The sequence below is a fragment of the Saccostrea echinata genome, unplaced genomic scaffold, assembly GCF_033153115.1.
Source record: "Saccostrea echinata isolate AGI-Se365-2 ecotype Australia unplaced genomic scaffold, CSIRO_AGI_Sech_v1 ptg000037l, whole genome shotgun sequence".
Classification (NCBI taxonomy): Eukaryota; Metazoa; Mollusca; class Bivalvia; order Ostreida; family Ostreidae; genus Saccostrea; species Saccostrea echinata.
Genome location: NW_026889786.1, coordinates 1017892 through 1032749, shown reverse-complemented (window position 1 = coordinate 1032749; position 14858 = coordinate 1017892). Strand labels below are relative to the sequence as shown.

The window sequence follows — 14858 nt, the reverse complement described above, 5'->3', positions numbered from 1 at the left end:
GCCACACAATGTGTGGAATTCAATAAATGTTTTTCATAATTACCTATAGGAAATTTGAGCTTTTAGTTATTTCATAGTCGCATATGTATTTCTAATGGAACCAACTTTTTCGTGGCCTAGAGTTCTTGTAACTAAGAATTCCCGTCTTGCATACATGTCTAATAAAACCCCCATACATCATATGTAGTTAAAAATAAAGAATAGAATATACTATTTTTCTTTCTGCTTTGCCGAAAGTGAGGCATGCATATAATTAGCGTGGAGGGTGTTGTTTTCATCTGAACAGACGTAATATTAGATAGATATATTTGGATTTGTCACCAGCTGTAAAAGGCAAGTACATCATTTATAAATAGAAGTTGGTTTCCGTGTATATCTGCTGATGGTCAGAGGCTTATTTACTAATAACATATATGCATGTAATTAGGTCACGATGTAAGCAGTTACACATGTACATGTTATGATTTTTTTTATCCACCAATTACTGTTCCACCACAGACTTGGTTGAAGACAAGTTCAAATCTGAAAGTAATGAATACGTACCTTTTGCTATCGTAACTATTGATGACAAATTCTTCTAAAACTGACATTTCATGCAAAATTTTGAACAAAAGGATGTGTATAGATTATATTTTCCAGTTGATGTTCTACTTTGTCTTTCAAATATTTTTTTCTCTTTTTTTCAGAATTTTTTATAGAAATGACAGAAAAAGTACAGACTGGTAAAATAACGAGCATTCACTATTTACAATGTGGCTGAACTATTGTCTTTTCAGCATGTGTCGTGTCAACATGTTGTTTGTTTCAGCTCTTGATGTTTACTACCCGCTTTTGTATGTGTGTATGTGGGGGGAGGGGGTTGTTACATCTAAGATTTAATGTGACTATGAGTAACGAAGGAATAAAAAATTGAATCAATTTTTCCTTGCTGATTGCATTTTTATTTTGTTTTATTTTATGTTTGAAAAGATAGGCCTACTACTAGTAACACTGATCAATTTGATAATACGACTAATCTAAATATATACCTTCTTCCCGTCTGATGAAGAAATTTGCTCTATCAATTTTTTTAACAAATATCAAAGGCGCAATACCTATTAAAGGCCAGGAAGAACAAGTTGTGTTGGTGAAACACTGGTGCCCCGTATGGCACCTAAGGGCAAAGGTTAAAGTTTCTCAAATGCAAGTCAAACTCTCAAGGTCAAAGTCAAGGGAACAAAAATGTTGGTATACTCAAAGAAAGGTCTCGTCACAAGGAATACACTTGAGAAATATGAAAACCCTTGCAGCAACCATTCAGATTAAAGTTTTTCAAAAACAGGCAATACTCCAAGGTTAATGTTATGAAATAAAAAAAAAATACTGGTTCTTAAGAAAAGGCCTTGTCACAAAGAATGCACCTGTGATACATGACAGCCATATCACCAACCGTTCAAAAGTTATGGTCAAGGTTAAAAGTTTTCAAAACAGGTCAAACGTCAAGGTCTAAATTGTTGGTACTCAAATAAAGGTCTTGTCACATATGAATAAACATGCGAAATATGAAAGACCTAGCTCTACCCATTCAAAACTTTTGGCCAAGGATAAATGATTTCAAAAGTAGGTCAAACTCAAATGTCAAGGTAAAAAAAAATATTCATACCCAAGGGAAGGTCTTGTCACAAGGAATACACATTTGATGTATGAAAGCCTTAGCACCAAGCATTCAAAAGTTATGACCAATTTTAATTTCTTTTTCAAAAGTACAAAAGCAATTTTTTGTGCGTAACATACACTTTTTCCTATGGGTGGCACTGTAGCTCTCTGGTCGTCCATCCCAATTTTTTTTTCAGACCAGCAAGCTACAGATCTGCAGCTATCGTTGAATTAGATTGTATTGTGGGGTGTTGTTATCATTGAAATATATTTCATAAAACCGTACAATTTGAACTTACATGTAGTAGAGAATAAGAGATATAATTTATCATGACGTTATTCTGTTGTAAAAATCAAGGAAGGGTGATCGCCGTATAGTATTACATTTTTTATTGAAGTTGTCAACTTATTTATCCAACAGTGCTTGGTCCAGTAGATCCGGACACTCTAGGAATTACTTTGACCCATGAACATTTATCTATAAATTTTTTGCCACTGCAACTGCCAATTAACCCCAAATTTAAGTATCTTGAAGAGGCACCCGTGGCTCTGGATACATTGTGGTATATCCGACAGTATCCGTAAGTATTCCGTATTTTAGTTTAACATATCACCTAAGCATTATCTATATAAAAAAACCTAGGGCATTAAATCTTATTTCAAATGACCTGAGTCAAATTTAAGTTCCATTTCTATCTTTCTTTTTCTTTTTTTTTAATTCTTTTTTTTGAACAAAAACCGTTATATCAGTCTTTATATTAATTTGAAATCTTTGGCCTCTTCTTCAGAACTTTGTTCTTTTCAAGGTTAAATTGCCTTTAACTGAGAGGTTCTATGATCAGCCAGCCCCACAACGTCAGGGGTCGTGAGTCCGGGCGGCCACGAGTGCACTCGTATCCCTGACGTTGTGAGGAGGAAGATTAACATTTTCAATTAAGTTTGATTTCATTATGACCTAAGTAGGGGGGGCAACTTCCCGAAAAAAAACTCCCCCTCCCCGCTTTCTACGGGTCTGTTAAATATTTACAAATAGTTTTACCATCTTCCTGCATTTAAAACATGCAACGAAACGTGGACAAAAGAAGCTTAATCACTATATTATGATTTTAGCCTTATGATTTAAAGGTCTTTTGATTATTGAAATAATTGTCCATTTTGTGGATAGGACAAATCCGCAGAAATTATACAATCGCAAAATATTCTTTAAATATAAATTCAGTAGGGATGTCAATTTTGTCCATTTTTCATATTCGAATATTCGATGAAAGTATTCGAATATATTCGAATATTCGATAAAATATATAAATTCTGGTTTCATAGTTCATAGTAGGTAATCTTATATTGGAAGTAAAAATGTATAAAGACTTAAGTAGTTGTAAAAATGTATGAAGACTTTTGTAGTTGTACAATAAGGGCTTCCATTTGATATTTGTCAATGTTTTAAATAAATAATTGATTTAAATGTAGAAAAAGTATAATTTTAGCAAATGATACGTGTGTATTTATAGTAGTTCCAACTGAGAAACCAGTCGTCCTACCAAAGGCAAAATAGTCGTATACTGTTTAGATTTCAATACGTGTAATTAATTGCAATTATCAGCCTAATAAAAGATATGATTATTATCTTTGATACAATGTTTTTAAAATATAAACAAAGATTTCCATAGACAATTTTCCTACGTAATTAACTTATTTCCCGATGATAAATATAAAATTCAGGTTTATGTACAACCCCAGATAATCAAGTAATTTACACATTTATACTGACATTTAGCCCTTTAAAATATTAATTACAGACTAATTCTATCGGACATTCATTCAATGATCAATTAAATTTGTTTTGATAAGTATAACTCTTCACGTCTTTTACACATTCTAAGAAGGTTTTAATCTTGTTGTCCTCGATTCTAGATCCGATCGTATTTAACTAATAAAAACTATGAAAGTACCTTTTGTATAATACATAAAGATTATTGTATAATTTAACACCTTATTCAAAACAAAATAATTTAGTAGATCTATATAAGATAAGAAAGTATAGATCGACATTGATCGCTAATAAATTAAACAGGAAGAATTCCAGCACTGTTCTAATAAAAAAATTTAAATCACAGTACTTCTTTTTATGAAATCTGAAAAACACCGAATATTCGAATCTTAGATTTATATTCGAATATCAATTCATCGAATGAATATTCGAATGTTCGAATATTCGTTGACATCCCTAAAATTCAGATATTCTCTAACTGTATCATCTCGATAAGTGGCGTATCATTTAATGTTATTTCAAAACTTCTTAGAGCTTACTGTACATTATTAAAAAAAAAAAGTAACGCTTTAACTGAGATATGAAATAAAAGTGATAAGAATAACATTAACGACACTAACTAAAAGATTCAGTTCTAATGCGCCATGAACAAGGTCAATATGCCTTGAATCTAAAAATACGTAAATCAATGCATTGTTCTGCGAAATTCTAAATGTCTGGTAGTCCTTTCCCGTAAATTATTTTTTGCGGTATACTGCAACCGCAGAAATTAAAAACACAGAAAGTAATTTGCTACCTTTCAGGGGTCAAATAGGAAAAATTTCAAACAGCAGAAAATATGGGTTATATAGAGGATATTCAATGTTTTGTAGATGAATATGGAATTTATTTCACTCGTGGGACAGGATTTTTTGATATTTTCACGAGTGCGAAGCACGAGTGAAAATATCAAAAAATCCTGTCTCACGAGTGAAATAAATTCCATATTCATCTACAAAACATTGAATTTTCTGTTTATTACATTTTCTTTGATTTTCCCTTTGCCTCTGTCTTTTCATAACACAGTGTCATAGGCTTGACGTCATAGTTGAGCGGTTGAAACGTCATAGCTTAGAAGTTGTGTGATTGAAAACATTACATAGCATGGATTTTAGCAACATATTTTGGAAGAAATTTGTAGTTTCAACTCTATCAAGATGCTTAGTCACTATCTCTATCTTATGACAGGCCAGAAATAATTTTTTACTTACTTTGATATCCTTTCACACTGTGAGAGAATATCACTTTTGGTATCCATTCACACTGTGAGAGAATATCACTTTTATTCAATTAATAAATCACAGTATTTCACTGTTGAAAATGTAATAAAGTGTTTTTCTAAATAGTGTAGGCTTGAAGAGAGTGAACAGAATCGCCAGCGCCTCAATATTTAACCTACGAGACGTACTACTTGGGAAAAAAAAACATTTTGTCAAATTTATCTGGATTTTTAAAAACAACTATCGCTAATTTATGTTAATTTTCTATTAAATTTAGGTACTCAAACTTGCAAAACTTGAGTTTACAAACAGAAAATGCTGCTGTTGTTGAGGAAATGGATTTTTACAAGGTTTGATAATTATAGATAACTCTTAATTATATTTCAAAGCATAAATTACAATGTATGCTTACATGGTTTCATAAAACACTTAAAGTTTTATTTGCAAATGCAAGCGACAGCTTTATACATACACGTTATTGTCTTACAAGATCAATGTTTACGGAGTTTTGATCCTTGTACATGTCGAATGTTTTTATTTTGTAGAAGAATGGAGGAGGCACTGTTGTTGAAAACACCACATTTGGAATCCAACGAGATATTAAATTTTATAAGAATATTGCAAAGGAAACGGGGGTGAATGTAGTTGCAGGAACAGGTACTGAGTAATATTCTGACCAGTTTAGAATACAGTCAAATCTGCCTTAAGTTTCCTATCCACTGTATTAAGGGAATTCCTGATTTAATAATAATAATTCTAAGATTTTCCTAACGTCTCTACCTTTATTGTCGGTGACAAACATGATCAAAGATCGCAATATAATCATCTTTGAATTAAGGGGGCCCACACTCTGATAAGAGAGGCAACTATCATAAAATTTCCAATAGGTTGTCTTCCCAGAGTTTAGTTATGGAAACCTTCATAAATTTTACTCAATTGAAACTATTTCACCATATTTAAAAGAAACCAAGTCATATGGACAATCTCTAAACGAATTTTTATCAGGTTTTTATGTGGAGTCATCACGACCTGAAACATTAAAGATGACGTCAGAAGAGATGGATGAAGCTATGAAGACAGATCTTCTTCACGGAGCAGATGGTGGGGATATCAAATGTGGGATCATCGGAGAAATCGGATGTAGCTGGCCACTTGGCAGTAAGTTGTACAAAAAGAGTTTATTCCTCGTTATCTTCCATCTGAAGTAGAATGTTGTGAAGTTAGAATACTAGTGTGTTGTGTGTTAACAACGCATATAATGTTGTGTGTTATGTGTTAACTGCATTTCCATTATCCTTTTTAAAACAAAATTTTCATGGAAGAATAATATTATCTTTGAAAAATGAATATGATAGGTTATTCCGAAGAAATAAATGAAATATATGGAGATAACGAACAGTATTCAAGCTCAAAAGTCCATTAAACAATACAAATTTTGGAGCAGAGCAAACACGGACCTCCAAACATCAGAGGTGGAATCAGGTGCCATGGAGGAATGAGCATCCTCTGCCGAAGAAATGAAAATCGTAGCCAGTTGTAGGCAAAGAACTTAAGGAAAACAATTGAATTGGAGAGACTGGTTGAAAATCTAAGCTTTTTACTGACAGTTCTTATGCCCCTTTAATCCAAGTTTCAGGGGTATATAGTTTTAGGTCGTCCGTCTATCTGTATGCTTTTTCATAAAAAACTTTAACCTTGCCCATAACTTTTAAACAGTTGATGCTAGATCTTTCATTTTTCACAAGCATATTCCTTGTTACAATACTTTTGTCTTGGTACCAATATATTTGTCCTTTTGACGTTAGAGTTTGACCTACTTTGCAAAATTTTACCAAACTTTAACCTTGGCCACAAGTTTGAACTGTTGGCACTAGGGCTTTCATATTTCACATGTGACAAAAACTTTCTTTGGGTACCAATATATTTGTCCTTTTGACCTTGGAGTTTGACCTACTTTGCAAAATTTTACCAAACTTTAACCTTGGCCATGACTTTTAAAAGATGGTGCCAGGACTTTCATATTTCACTTGTATACTCCTTGTGACAAAACCTTCCTTTAGGCACCAAGATATTTGTCCTCTTAACCTTGAACTTGTAGTTAGACCTACTTTTTGAAGAACAAAAACCTTTATCCTTGGTCACAAACTGCAATATTGTGACATAGGAGTTTTAAAAACACATCTTGGTTTTATTCTTCAGAGAGTGAAAGGATATCCATACAGGCAGCTGCGAATGTTCAGAGTGAGTTAGGATGTCCAGTCAATATTCATCCAGGAAGGGATTCAAAGGCTCCATTTGAAATTATCCGAGTTTACCAAGAGGCTGGAGGAGATGTCAACAAACTGGTCATGTCTCATCTAGATAGTAAGTACTCTGTAATATAATAGCCTAGATAGTTAGTACTCTATAATATAATAGCCTAGATAGTTAGAACTCTGTAATATAATAGCCTAGATAGTAAGTACTCTGCAATATAATAGTCTAGATAGTAAGTACTCTGTAATATAATAATCTGATTAGTTAGTACACAGCAATATAATAGCCTAGATAGTTACTACTCTGTAATATAATAGCCTAGATAGTTAGTACTCTATGATATAATAACATAGATATTTAGTACTCTGTAACATAATAGTATAGGTAGTTAGTACTCTGTAATATAATGACCTAGATAGTTGGTACTCTGTAATATAATAGCCTAGATAGTTAGTACTCTGTGATATAATAACATAGATATTTAGTACTCTGTAATATAATAGCCATAGTTACTACTCTGTAATATAATAACATAGATATTTAGTACTCTGTAACATAATAGTATAGGTAGTTAGTACTCTGTAATATAATGACCTAGATAGTTAGTACTCTGTAATATAACTACCTAGATAGTAAGTACTCTGTAACATAATAACCTAGATAGTTAGTACAGTAAAACATGTTCATAACGTAATACCAGGAACGGACGATTTCACTCTGTTTTAAATGTAAATCCTTACATCCGTTAAGTTCACAATATATTTAAAGCCACAGGGAGTGAAAATCACTTTGCTGTAAGCGTCAATTCATTATGTGTGTTTGCTATAAGCATGTTTTACTGTGCTCTGTAACAGAATAGCCTAGATAGTACTCTGTAACAGAATAGCCTAAAAAGTTAGTGCTCCGTAACAGAATAGTCTAGATGTTTAGTACTCTGTAAAATAATAGCCTAGATAATTTGTACCCTGCAACAGAATAGCCTATTTTTAACAGAATAGCCTTGATAGTTAGTAGATAAGAATAGGGTAACCTATATTGTTTTCAGTGATAGACCAGGGTGGATATTTAATATTAAGTGGTAGGATACAATAAATTTTTAGAACTTAGTGGTCAGGTGGCCTGGATAGTCAGTACTCTGTTACAGACTGCATGGATTAGTTAGTACTCGGTAATAAGAAAGCTCAGTTAGTTATTATGCAGTGACGGATACCATAGATATTTAGTGCATAGAGATAGGGCAGTCTATATACAAGTAGTAAATACTCAGTAATTGGGCAGCCTAGATAGCCTAAATAATTACCGGTAGTAATCAATTATTTGACAGGGTAGAGTAATTAGTACAGGGCAATGTAGCTTAGATAGTACTCAGTTAAAGGACAGCCTAGTTTTTATTAAGAAATAGGGCAGCCTGGATAATAGTAATAGGGCAGCCACAAGTAGTTAGTACTCTGTTATGGGGCAGCTTGGATAGTTTGGTATGGCAGCCTAGATACATGTTATTAAATAACATCAATGTTTTTTCATTGAACTTGGCATTGTTATTATTCAAACCTCAATTTCAGAAGCTGATTTTTTTTCTCTTACAGAATCCAAAGTTAAGTCAAACCATTCTTTCTTACAATTATGAGATACCATTTTATTTTAGGAACCATTTTCGACAAAAGTGAGTTGGCAGAATTTGCAGCACTAGGGAGTTACTGTGAGTATGATATGTTTGGCATTGAGACTTCCATATATTCCTGCAATTTGAATGTGGACATGCCAAGTGATGCTCAGAGAATTCAGAACATCCAGTTCCTGATAGATCAAGGATTTGAGGACAAAATAGTTATTGCTCACGACGTACATACCAAACACAGACTGGTAAGATTTGTATTCTAGCAGATTTGAAAACTATAAAATGTCTAACCAAACAGGTCCAACATGTACTAGTATTCTTTAAAAGATCTACCAACTCTTCCATAAATAACAATTTAATTTGCTTCAATTGCATTATAACCATAATGTCTGTAGTACATGTATTAGGGTACCCATCTTTTATCCGCAACTCCTCCTATACCACCGAATTAAATATAATGAGACTTTCAGAATCTTTATTAAATAAATAGTATTATTGTAAACCTCCTATTTTACGTTTTGGTTGGACAGATATTTATTGTTTCCCGTAGCAAAAAAATGACCTAGCCATTATACTTGATAAATGGGGTACCCATTTTGGTAATGCAGCTCTTCCTAAACCCCTGTATGAAATTCAATGGAACTTTAACAGAATTTACGATTTAGATACTGCCAAGAAATACACTTTGTCATTACATGTATACTCATATGGGAGTTGAATGTCATTTTGTGAGCTCATTGCTCACAGAACCTCTAGTCTGGGTTGGGGTTTAGGAGGACTTGCATTATCAAAATGGGTACCCCCTTTATCAATAATAATGGCAATTTGGGAAACCCCAAATATATGCCCGACCAAACATAAAGTAGGAAGTCAAAATGGCACTATGTAACTAGATTCTGTCATTAGACAGTATAATACCCACACGTAAGTGTTTGCCTCTAAATGTAAGCTAGCTCCTTTGTACTTGGGTAGCCAAGAAGCCACAATAGTTATTCTTTAATTTACATGAAATATGTACATATGTATCAAATTAAGCTTATAAATTTTGATTTTAAAAAAAGGAGTTTCGGAAAGAATGCTTTTCTGTATACAAAAAAGAAGAAGAAATCGGCCCAATATTGGAACTTGATGAATTTTTTGTCCAACCAGAAAATGAATTTTTTTTCAATGCATGACAATTTTATGAAATTAAAATTTTAGACATTGAAATGACATTTTTTTTCTAAAATGAATTACGTGTATTCAAACTTATAAGTGTATATATTTCGTTTCCTGCCATATTTTTCTCAATTACGAGTACCCCCTCCTCGGAAATTTTTTACAGGACACCACCAATTATCTTCCAAAAGAAAATTTGGCTGCTGGGTAAAATGTATGAGGAATCATGGGAATGGTTTCCTAAAAAACGTCGTTTTTCTTACCCCTAGGTGAAAATGAAAATTCCGAAATCTTATTGCATATTTACAGGACACTAAGTATAATATTCCAATTCCAAAAGATGAATTGGTTACTACTATTGTAAGAGGAGTTTGGGGAAGAAAAAAGTGTGACAGACAAACAGACCAGGATAACAACAATATACCCAAACTTTCTTAGAAAGTGCGGGTATAAGAATGGTTGGATTCCAACCCTTAAAGTAAATATATTCTTACATGACACATTGCATTGAGCAACAGTATTTTGTGCATCATTTTCAACCCCAATTTGTCCCCAGGGTAAAAAGAAAATTACGAAACGTTATTGCACATCTACAGGACAAGACCAATAACCCTTCAAAAGATAATTTAGCTACTGCGTAAAAATTAAGAGGAGTTCTGGGAACCAGGGTGTTTTTTTTTTGTAGAAAAAAACGTCATTTTTCGACCTCTCTGTGGCCCCAAGATTGAAAATGAAAATTTTGGAATCTTATTGCACATCTACAGGACACCAGAAATCATTTTTAAAAGATGATTAGGATACTGCGTAAAATGTAATATGAGTGCTGGGAACCAGGCTTTTGTAGAAAAATGTCATTTTCGACCTCATATGACTCCCATGGTGAAAATGAAAATTCCGAAATTTTATTGCACATCTACAGGAAAACAGCAATTATATTTCAAAAGATGATGATTGCGTAAATTGTTAGAGGAGTTCTGGAAACCAGAAGAGGGGGTTTAGGGGGAAAACATCGTTTTTGACCCCAGGGTAAGGTGAAAATTCCAAAACCGTAATGCACATATACAGGAAACAACCTATCTTATTCAAAAAGATTAATTGTTCACAGCTTAAAATAAAAGAGGAGTTTTGAGGAAGAAGAAAGTGTGACGGACGTACAGACAGACCAGGGTGGCAATAATATACCAGAACTTTCTTTAAAAAGTGCGAGTATAATAAATATTCTCTAAAATCTTATTAAATTTTATGCAGTGGTATACTAGGAAAAGTTACAGATGAGAAATGGGTACCCAAGATTTTGAATAAAGAGTGGCGAAGTCCATGTTCTGCTTAGGGAAACCCAAAATATTTGTCTGATCGAAACGTAAAATAAAAGATACACAATGCCACTGTGTAATAAAGATTTCGTGAAAGTTTCATTAAACTGCATTCAATGGTGTAAGAGGAGTTGCGGCTAAGGGATTACTACCCCAAAGTGAAACGGACGAAAGGTCGTACGGACGGACATCCCCATCACTATATAACCTCCCCCCCCCCCCATTTTTCAAGCGGGGGTATAAAAAGACTTGTTCTTCAAATGAAGTTCTTTGTGTTTAGAAACTATTAACTGTGTTAAATAATATAGATATAATTGTAATACCTTTCTAGAAAAGAAAATTAGGGCATATTGTTGCTATCTTGGTCCCTCCCATCATCAAAATGTCAGGGGTCCCGAGTCAACACGTTGCCGTTGGACCCCTGACAAATTTCATTCGATATCTTGCGGGCTGACTGAAGCGAGTCTTTCAGGAAATTTACAAATTTTGATTGTTTTTCTTATCTTTCAACCAATCACATTAAGCCTTTCGGTGATAAACAATGCATATGTGTCAACTGATTCCTTTCTGTTTACATTATCTGTCTACTTCAATTTCATTGGTGCTTCTCAATTAGAGAGGCAAGATAAATAAAACGAATGGAATTTGTCAGAGGTCCAACGGCAACGTGTTGACTCATTACTCCTGACGTGAGAATGGGTCCGTCCGCCCGTGTCTCACATTTTCTTCTTCCTCAAACTTACAGCTTAAGCAGTAACCAATTCATCTTTTTGAATATGATAGTTGGTACACTGTAGAAGTGAAGGTTTCAGATTCTGAGGGCCAAATTGGAGTCGAAAATCTGGTTCCTAGAATTCCTCTTACATTCTCCGCAATAGCCACACCATCTTTTGAAAGATGATTGGTGTCCTGTAGATGCGCAATAAGGTTTCGGTCAGAATTTTCATGTTCATCCTGGGGGGGGGGGGGCAAAATGGGGGGGCGGCTTTTTTTAGTTTTTCATAAACTTGGTTCCCAGAACTCCTTTTACATTTTATGCAGTAGCCATTTAATAAGATATTATCGATCGTCCTGCAAATGTGCAATAAGTTTTCGAAAATTTCATTTTCAACCTAGAGGCCAAATGGTTGCCGAAAAACCACAATTTTATGTTACAAAATCCTGCTTTTCAAAACTCTTTCATTTTATGCAGTACAATTTCATCTTTCGCAAGATGATTGGGGGTGTCCTGTAAATATGCAATAACGTTTGGAATTTTTATTTTCCCCCTAGAGGCCATATGAGGGGTGGGGGTCGATCGAACAAATGACATTTTGATACCCACACTTTCTTAAGAATTTTGGGTATATTGTTATCCTGGTCCGTCCATTGTATTTGTCATTCTATTTTCTTCCTCAAACTCCTCTTACATTTTAAGCAGTGGCCCATTTAGATGTATACTTTGGCATATGGCTCGTGGTGTCCTGAACATGTGCAACATTTCCATATTTTCATTTTTACATTGAGGCAAAAAAAAAGGCCCCCAAAAGACGTTTTTAACAATATTCTCGTTTCTGAACTCCTCTTACATTTTTCACAATAGCCCATGGCATTCATATTTTGGAATATGACTGGTGATGTCCTTTAGGTCTGCAATAAGGTTCGGAATTTTCAGTTTCACATGGGGTCGAAAAACAACGTTTTTTCTACAAAAAACCTTGTTTCCTAAACTCCTCATATTTTATCCAGTAGCCAATTCATCTTTTGCAGTATGATAGTTGGTGTGTCGTAGATGTGGAATGAAGTTTCAAAATTTCCATTTTCACCCGGGGGGGGGGGGGGCGATTGGCGGTCGAAAAAGTGACGATTTCTACATAAACTTATTTCTCTAAACTCCTCTTACATTTTTCACAGTAGTCTGAATTCGTCTTTTGGAATATGATTGATGGTGTGTCGTAGAATTCAATAAGGTTTCGGAATTTTGGTTTTCACCTTAGGGGTCGATTAGTGGTCAGAAAACGACGATTCACGAAATAAATCTGTTTATTGTGACTTTTTTCCTTGTTACTCACATACTAGTATAAAGGAGAGTACATTTAGAGTGCAGGTATTACTGTCTTATACGGGCATCTAGTTTTTTTTTTAAATTTTTATCTACTTTGAGGTCAGGTTTCAGTAATTTATTTTTTGAATTCTTAAAGCTACACCATGGAATTGTATTTGATTAATTATTTTTGTACAGATGAAGTATGGGGGCCATGGCTACTCTCACATCCTTCTCAACGTGGTACCTCAAATGTTAAACAGAGGCATTTCCCAGGCCAACATGGATAAAATTCTGAAAGAGAACCCAAAGAAGTGGCTTACAATGAAGATGTAGATTTTATCAAATGCACCAATGCCGAGGAATTTGATAAGCTATTTGTTTATTATGAGAATGGCAGCAGTTATATACGATTTGTTCATGACTGATTGCCTCTTGTTAGGCTATTGTAATTACTGTATACCAATCTTGACTACGGATTACTCAGCTCTGATAAGTACAGAGGATTTATATTACGGTGGGCGTGACCGATCAACAGGGGATGCTTAATCGTCCTAGGCATCTGATTCCATCTCTGGCTTTTCTAGGGGTCGTATTGTTAACGTGATTCATGGGAGTGATTACTGCTCGTGATCTTCACCTTTTTCAAACATGAAATAAACAGATACAGATCTGTATTATCATTTATATATAGACTGCATTAAGTGTTAACATTTCTGTTGGTACACATATACCAATAATTCCGTTTGTATGCAAAATGTTGTTGCTAAATTTTCGATGTGTTTGAAATAAAATGATTTGTAATCATTGTATTTTTTCAGTCTTAATAGTTACTATTACTAATAGTATGTTGTTCTTTGGGAATTCACTTTTTTTTCTAATTTTGAAATTAGATCAGCACCGATCCATTAAGGCCATAAAATTTCACTTAGAATCCTGTCCTTATTGCCAGTATGTATCTATTTCAAAATTATAAATAGTTAAGCTTGCAATATAATATTAATTTTTCGCCCTTCATTTTTGAAAATAATATTTCACATAAGATGTATATTACGAATTGCTGAGTCTACTGTGAAGCATTATGGTAATGATGAACAGGGGATGCTTACTCCTCATAGGCACCTGATCCCATCTCTGGAATTTCCATAAGCCCGTGTTTTTTTTTTTGCCCTCTTTACAGAATTGTCTTGTTTATAGATTTTTTTTAGATCGATCACTGTTCGTTATCGTCACCTTATTTTTTTTTATTTTGACAGTTTTTGTGATATTTAAACAAAGCAATTTACATTATTTATAAATATTCTTATTCAAAGAAGATAAAAAGGTCCTTCAAACCGAGATATACTCAAACTTCGCCGTGTATCACAACTAAAAACCTCCTTGAAGAGGCAAAATGGCAGAAATCAGTGTATAAAAATTTACTCAGAATACTAAAGGTGATCCATTTATAAAAACAAAAGTTTCATGCTGTTTTTTTATCCAGAATTTTCAGTACTGTTGTGTTAATATTCACGTAAAGGTTTGCTGATGCATAAGTGATTATTTTTATGTTTCTTTGTGGACAATTAACCAAATTTACATTTTTCGTCCCTTAAAATTGATTTAATTTAAAGAATTTCGTTTGGGGGAGGGGGGGGGGGGTGAAATATGTCCTGATAAACATAAAATTTATTTGTAAGAACATTACTATTTCGACGCAAACTATTCTTTGTCTTATTATACCCACTCTTTCTAAAGAAGGTTCGGGTACATTGTTGGTATCTTGGTTCGTCCATCTGTCAGACTATCTTCTTCTTCAAACTCTTTTAATATTTTATCAGTGGCCAAG

General features: G+C 33.8%; 1 protein-coding gene across 1 annotated transcript; it reads left to right on the top strand.

Annotated features, from left to right (window-relative positions):
* Nucleotides 1-274: 274 nt before the first annotated feature.
* Nucleotides 275-13838, top strand: LOC133200147 (phosphotriesterase-related protein-like). Its single transcript, XM_061335900.1, has 9 exons — nt 275-333; nt 687-722; nt 2057-2216; nt 4940-5012; nt 5208-5319; nt 5668-5820; nt 6862-7026; nt 8564-8781; nt 13229-13838. Exons 2-9 carry the CDS (start codon nt 701-703, stop codon nt 13364-13366), a joined length of 1041 nt encoding a protein of 346 aa, XP_061191884.1. The 5' UTR covers nt 275-333; nt 687-700; the 3' UTR covers nt 13367-13838.
* Nucleotides 13839-14858: the final 1020 nt, after the last annotated feature.